General features: G+C 42.6%; 1 protein-coding gene across 1 annotated transcript in view; it reads left to right on the top strand.

Annotated features, from left to right (window-relative positions):
- The first annotated feature begins 1813 nt into the window (after positions 1 to 1813).
- ARHGEF38 (Rho guanine nucleotide exchange factor 38) overlaps positions 1814 to 7518 on the top strand; it is a 185988-nt gene continuing 180283 nt past the window's right edge. Inside the window, exon 1 of the mRNA XM_075544856.1 lies at positions 1814 to 2009. Within this exon, the coding sequence (XP_075400971.1) occupies positions 1814 to 2009 (196 nt within the window). The remainder of the gene's footprint in view (positions 2010 to 7518) is intronic.

Raw genomic sequence — 7518 nt, 5'->3', positions numbered from 1 at the left:
GTGGTCTGTGCTCATCAAGATTATAGCCAAGGAAACCTTTTGGGTCAGTGCTACTCTGCACACAAGATGACTATGGGTTGGAATCGAGTTGATGGCAAGACAACAGCTATTTCTGTCAGTTGCCATTGAATTGAACCCAATGCAACAGATACCCCTAATGTGCTCATGTGCATCAAAGTAGAAATATGCTCTGTAATGTGTTTGATGGTTGAATTTTGAGGAAATGATAGGCAGGTCTTTCTTCAGAGTGGCCTCAGGGTTGACTTGAACCTCCAATTTTTTGATGAATAGAAAAATAGGTTAATTGCCCAGGGAGATGGCTAGTGAGATGAAGACAATGTTAGGAAACATGCTAAAAATTGAGACTTTTTAGCATGGGTAGAAAAGTGGTGCATGTACCTTCAAAAGTATTTATTAAATGTGCTTGGGTGCTCTTATTTTTAAAATGCCTATCAATTTTATTAAACAAAAGTGAGTTAATGCGCCAACTTAAATATAGATGTCTCCATAGTGGGTGAAGATTTGTCATTTATCTTTTAAGATAATTATTTAAATTATGCTCAGCTCACGCATGCTGAATAGGAAAAGGGATTTTTATCACTTTCCCCTCATTTATAAACCTCCTCTAATAAGAGTTAAGCCACGATTCAGCACGGAGAATACAAAGCTGAATTTTGGCAGTCTCTTTACAATAGAAGAGAATCGATTGCCCTCCTCAGGGTCTCCCGTCTTTAACAAGGGCATACAAAACACGCAGCTCATCCCCAGAGCATCTGAGAATTTGTCTCTTGAGAGATCTTCGTAAATACAAGGAAAAACAACTTCAAAAAAATTAATGATTCGCTCGTCACCATTTGCTTTCTCCCTCCCCATCATGAGAGCCTCTTCTTTCTATTTTCATGTACATCTTCTCAGACTCAAATGTCTTTATCCTTTGATTGTTCCCAAGGCAAACTGCCCGTTCCGGGCACTTCAAGTGTGAAAGGGAAGGGAAGAAACCCGTACAGAATTCAAGGACAGCACATGGGGGATGAGAAATCAAGCCAGGCCTCCTCCAGGAAGCTCCCCTGAGCTTCTGGCTTTTGCTGCCAGATCACTCTCCTGGCGAATCCGAATCCGTGGTTTTCTCGGGAATGCGGATCAGGGTTTGGCAGGCGTTTTTTCAGTAAATAATCCGTGAAAGTGCTTAAAGGTCTTTAAAGGCGGAGGCATTGCTTTTAATGCACGTGGTGAATTTTAAACATGATTTTGTGCTTACTCTTGGGATTCACATGGAGAGGCTCATAGCGTCTTGGTAAATTCATGGGTCACTTGTGAGTGACTTCAGCTACAAGCTACCCCCCAGCCCAAGTCTGCCTTGAAGCAGCACAGCACCGCCCCTTGTGCACCTGTACACACCCGCAGGCGCACAGGACACTCTTAAACGGCAGGTTACTGGACTATGTTCTTCCTTCCTCCTGGCCTCACCTTGCTCACACCCCAGTTCTCCCCGCCCCCAGCCTGCACCCACACAATGGGATTTGTGTTTGCTTCGGCAGCATGTGACAGCGCAGTCCCTGCTTTGCTTAGCTCTGGGCTGCAGGTCTCTCAGGTAACAGGTGGCAGCTTCCCCTGTTGGATTCTAGGTACAAAAAAGAATGACCTCATAGGGGTGGAGCTCTGGAACTCCAGAGAGGTGGCAGTCACCTGCAGGTAAACCTGGAGTGCGCTGTTCAACTGGAAGGGGGCTGTTAAACTTGTCCCGCCAGTGAGTTTAACCTTTACCCTGAAGCGGCAGCTTTTGCTTAGAGGGCTCCAAGGCTTGCCTACCCCCATGGAGCCCAAAGAAGTCACAGGGAAGGACAGCATGGGCTCCAAGAGAAAGAACCTGACCTTCCTGAGGTCCAGACTCTACATGCTGGAGAGAAGGAAGACGGACACTGTGGTTGAGCACAGCGCTCCCGGGGAGCACGCTGGCCCCCTGCGGAGGAGCCAGTCGGACAGGACGGAGTACAGCCACAAACTCCAAGGTAACCCCACACGACCAGGTGCCTGCGGTGGCTGGAATCCCCCCTTGGTTTCGCGACTCTTGCACTGGCAAAGAAAACAGTTGGCCCCAAATATACTAGAGTTCTGCCTCTCCTTCACATAAAATAAGAAAACGAAAGCATATGTGATTCGCAAATTATAGGAATGGCATTTTTATTTTGTGATTAATTCATTTAAGAGACAATCCTAATCGTTCTTATATGTTGGCACTTAGCTTCTGGTGAGATTTTTTTTTTCCTGCTTAGCTTCCTTGTTTCCTCCTCGCAACCCCAGCTTCAGAAGCACAGGAATGCAAGCAATTGAGAAACCTACCAAAAGACAGTTTATCTCAATAAATACGTGTGAGATGCCACGCGACACTGAGAGAGAGAGCTAGCGAGGTAATGGTACTGTAATTGCAGTTATCTTAAGCAGGGCCATGGCACTACCGATCAGGCCTGTAAAGAGTAAGGGTTGAGGCAGTCAGCTGGATGGCATAGCAGAATTGTGGGACATCACTTCAACGGTCATTCCTTTAGAGTGACTCTAGTAACTCCCCAATATGGTATGAGTTGTTCAGCATGCTCAGACTGAATGACTTCTGAGGAAATAACTCCAGGTTATTTTGTGCTGGCCCTAAGATAACATGGTACAGTTATAATAACACGTCCTCCATTTCAGAGACTGAATTTGTATCCCTTAACACCCTTCCTCCTCGTTTTTTTCTCCCGAAGGTCATTTGTTCCTGTAATACTTCATTTTGATGTTGATATTGTGCAGCGTTTTACAAATCCGCAGCAGCAACTGTTATATGATCCCCCAGAACCTGTCTCTCCGGCTTTGAGCACAAAGAGTGTTTGAATGCTCACAAGCCCACCTTGAGCTGTCATCCTAGATTTAAAACTATGATGAGCTTAGAAAGACCAAAGGACATGCTGTCGTTTTCCTCAGAAACGTGCTCACATTGCATTGTGCAATTGAATTAAATTAATTAAGATAAGTTAATTAAAATTAAATCTTTAAAAATATTGCTATGAGTTAATGTATTTTTTTAAAAATCCTGATAGCCCTGTATTAGAAAAAGTGCATAGTCACTTCTAATTCTAAAAGGAATTTACAAATGTGGGGGTGAGGACAAGGGCATTTAATCTGTGAAATTAATTTTTTTCAAAGCCATGGATACAAAGAATGTATATTTTAAAAGTCTTACACGCGTTTGGTTTAAAACCCTGGGTCTTCAAGCTGCTACTTTACTAAGACTTTGAGCAAATTACTTGAGATGTCGGAAGGTCAGTATTTCTAAATGTGAGAAAAGGATAATGCTATTTATGTCACAGTGCTTTTTCCAGAATGAAATTAATTATATGAAACACCTAGTATATAGGTTGACACACATGTATGTTCAATAAGTAATAACTACTACCATGCTTAGAAGCTCTAAGGGTGAAGGAGGTTGCACATTGAATTGCTAACCACAAGGTCAGCTGTTCAAATCCACCAACCACTCCTTGGGAGAAAGATAATAATATCTACCCCTGTAAACATTTAGTCTTAGAAACCTAGCAGGGCAATTCTATTTTGTTGTAAAGAGTCACTAGGAGTTGAAATGAACTCCACAGTAGTGGGTTGGTTGGATGGTACTATAATGCATGGGAGTACCTGGGTTGTGTAAATGGTTAAGTGGTAACGGCTAATCCAAAGGTTGGAATTTGAAGCCCACCCAGAGGCACCCTAGAAGAAGGAGCTAGCAATTTACTACCCCAAAGTTACATCCATGCAGAGTTCTACTCTGTACCTCATGTAACATGTTGTCACAAGTCAGCAATAAGCTCACACAGCAAGTGTTTGTTGTTTATTGCTTTTATTATTAATATGTGTGTTTGCTAACCTAAAAGTTGCAGATTTTATTCCACCCAGGGGTGTCTCGGAAGAAAGATTTGGCAATCAGACATTGAAATCCCCATGGAGCACAGCTCTACTCTGACACTTTTCTTAGCATGATTCTATGATAACAGTAGAAGCAACAATAGAACACATTTTCTCATTAACATTTAAAGCAATTCATTCTTTCAGTATGCTTTTGGCATGTACAATAGCCACTACCATGCAGATGGCCATAAACCACCTTAATAAACTCTTTATTATTGAAATGTCAAAAGCATTTTCTGGGCCTGCCTTGAAAGTGGTCATCCCTGGGAGCCAAGAAGATCTACTGGGCAGGGTAGACCTCTCAGATAGTGCTCTGTGCTCCGGATAGCGGAATTTCTGGCACCTTCATAGTGGGTTGTCCTTCAGCAGTGGGTTACTACTTGTCACATAATTTGCTGCTCTCACCCTATCTGGAAGGAGGCCTGGTGGCATTGCAGGTTAGGTTTCGGGTTGTTCACTGAAAGGTCAGCAGTTCAAACCCACCAGTTGCTCCAATGGAGCAAGATGAAACTATCTGCTCCCATCATATGTTTAGCATTGGAAACCCTACACAAAGTTGTCATGAATTACAATTGATTTGATGGCTCAAATTGTACTGCTGTCGATTTAATTCTAACTCATAGTGCTCCTATAGGGGAGACTTAAAAGGTTTCTGAGAATTCAACTTTATATAGAAGTAGAAACTCATCTTTTTCCCCACAGAAGAGATGGTGGTTTTGAACTGCTGACCTTAGAGTTAGCAGTCCAATTCACAACCCACTATGCCACCAGGGTTCCTTGACTCCATGGCAGTAGGTTTAAACTCAATCTTCAAACAACTTCTTTGGATTTTAAGAAATATCAACTCTTTATTGTCCTTAGGCTTGCCTCTTAACCCATACTTCATAATCTAACTGTTCAGTTTCTAACAGATATCACTTTAATAGTGTGAAAGATAAGTTGTAGTTCAAAATAAAAACAACAACAATGTAGTGTTTGAAAAGCTCAGCTGCAAGCTACTGGATTGGGTCATGAGAGCATAGCTTAAAGGAGACCATCTTAAAGCCTTTCGGGGAGGTTGTGATTATATCAAGATCGTCATTTTCTAATCCTTAATTTGTACTATAATAATTTTATGCTAGCCTACTGTTCATGGCTCCTTCATGCTTGCAACAGATCATTCCGTTCGTTGGTAGCACTTATTGAATATGTTATATGTTATATGTTATATGTTATATGTTATATGTTATATGCCATATCTTGGGGTTATAATAGTGAGCAAAACCAGAACAAAAACTCAGAAGAGCCAAATTCATTGCCATCAAGTTGATTCCAACTCATTGCAACTCTAAATGACAGAGCAGAATTGGGCCAATGGGTTGTTGGGTTTTTGTTGTTGTTGTTTGTTTGTTTTTTCCAAGACTGTAACTCTTTACAGGAGTAGAAAGTCTTGTCTTTCTCCCTTGGAGTGGCTGAAGATTTCAAACTGACAAGTTTGCAGTTAGCAGCTCAACTCGTAACCCACTTCAACTCCAGAGCTCCCCAAACCAGGAGATATAACTACATAATCACTAGGAAAAAAAATGTGTGATTGACCAGACAATATCTTTTACTCCAAAGAGATTTAAAATCTGGTGGGGAAAGAGAAAACAGGTAAAAATGAAATGCAACAAAGAGGTACGAGTTTAGATCAGGGAGTCTACAAAAGGAGGAAATTCCAGACAGTATTGGGTGGGAAACCAGTTGATTCCGACTCATGGAGACCCTATGGGACTGGATAAAACTGCCCATGTGAGTGTCCAAGACTTATTCTTTATGAAAGTAGAAAGCCCTTCTTTTCCCCATGGAGAGGCTAGTGGTTTCAATCTGCTGACCTTGCAGTTAGCAGCCCAACTCTTAAGCACAATACCACCAGGGCTCCCCTTTGGGTGCTAGAGATCGTTGGAAAGCCCTGTCCTTAAAAGTGATAAGGATAGTGGGGAGAAGGTGCTGGTGGTGAAGTCAACGACAATAACATTACTAAACTGCAGTGGGTTCTGTCATGGGCAACTGGAACCGACCAGTCACAGGACACTGAGGCGAAGAGCGGGTGGTAAACGACAATGGAGGTGGACATGGCTGACCTCTGCTTCCCTGTTGCCATGAAGCAGGGATCAGACATGCCTCCACACTCCATCTTTTGCTTATTCTGACGTGAACTGTTCCTCTCACAGTTTTCTACCTCAATTCTGGGTTGGATAATCATTGGTCAAAACTCACAGATAATAATCACAATTAAAGGAGTTTATTAGGGAAGTTAATAGTTAACCAGGATCCAGGATAAGCAAACAATAAGAATATAGTCACTAACTGTGACAAGAATTGTATGAGCCCCTAATAAATTGTTAAATTTAAAAAATAAAAAAAAAAAGAATATAGTCACTTAGTCACAGCAACTCCTCTGTCCGGCCAGCAACCAAGTCTCTCTCTGGCCCTCAGTCTGTCAGTCACATGGTCACTTGGCCTTCGCCCTCCATAGGCAGGAAGCCAGCTGGCCTGTTGCCCTGCCTCACAGTTCCACAGTCTGGTCCAGGTGTGGAAAAAGTACACTGCATGCTCAGAGCTGCTCCTCTGAACCTCTGGGCCAGTCTTGGGTGCAGACAGTCTCAGCAGCCTCCACCACTGAAGACTGAGAGCTTGGATCAAGGCCCTTGGGGGTACTTCAAAGAAGCCTCCTTCTTAGAGCCAGGGATGTGGGAGTGAAAACCGACTAAGCCCCTGTCTTCGTGTTACACAAACCCTCTTTGAAAAGTCCCACCCTGAAACAATAGAGACGGAGGTAAAAGAGCCATATTAAGAAATTTCACTTCACCACAGAGAGAAAGAAAGTTTTATTCAATTCTGGCCAGGTGAGGAATGAGAGAATATATCTCTCATCTAGATCAAGTAGGGGGAAAGAGTACGTTTGTATACACTTTCAAATGTGCGGTGCTGGCTTTTTAAATTTTTGTTTTTCATATGAGGGGGCTTCAAAAAGTTTATGGGGGGGGGAATGGAATTGAAGGATAATAGAGTTTTTCCATGAACTTCTTTGACCACCCCCCTCATAGAACATTTGCATACATGTACAGAAAATGTCATTTAATTCCACCTGGAGGTGGAGAGGTCAATAGTGGACAATAATGCTTTAATGAGGGGCAGGTAACTTCAGGACCCCGGGGTGACTTTGGCCTGTGTAACCCGGCCTGAACCAGAGCTTGCTTTGGGTGCTCAGTGAGGGAGCAGCGGTCTCACAGCAGGTTTCCTTCCTGCATGTGCTGTCACAACAGGAACCCACTTACTCTGGCAGAATAATATTTTTGAAAGATGAGGGCAAATGACTCAAGTAATAAATCACGAGTGTGTACGAGTACAGGAATATCTTGTTAGCCATGCATTTTAGAAATCCAGACTTTGAAGATGGAAGCCAGAATTGTTTAACAATGGGTGATTTGGTGATTTCAGTTTATGGACTGATGAAAGAACAGAACCATTGTTCTATTCAGTGCCTGTTTTGATTCCATTGTTACAAGCTCTTTGTCTTCCTGCCTCTTCTTTGAGGGCTTATCTGTTTAGTGAAATGGG

This window comes from Tenrec ecaudatus, chromosome 3 (assembly GCF_050624435.1).
Source record: "Tenrec ecaudatus isolate mTenEca1 chromosome 3, mTenEca1.hap1, whole genome shotgun sequence".
Taxonomy (NCBI): Eukaryota; Metazoa; Chordata; class Mammalia; order Afrosoricida; family Tenrecidae; genus Tenrec; species Tenrec ecaudatus.
This window is presented reverse-complemented; position numbering and strand designations above follow the sequence as displayed.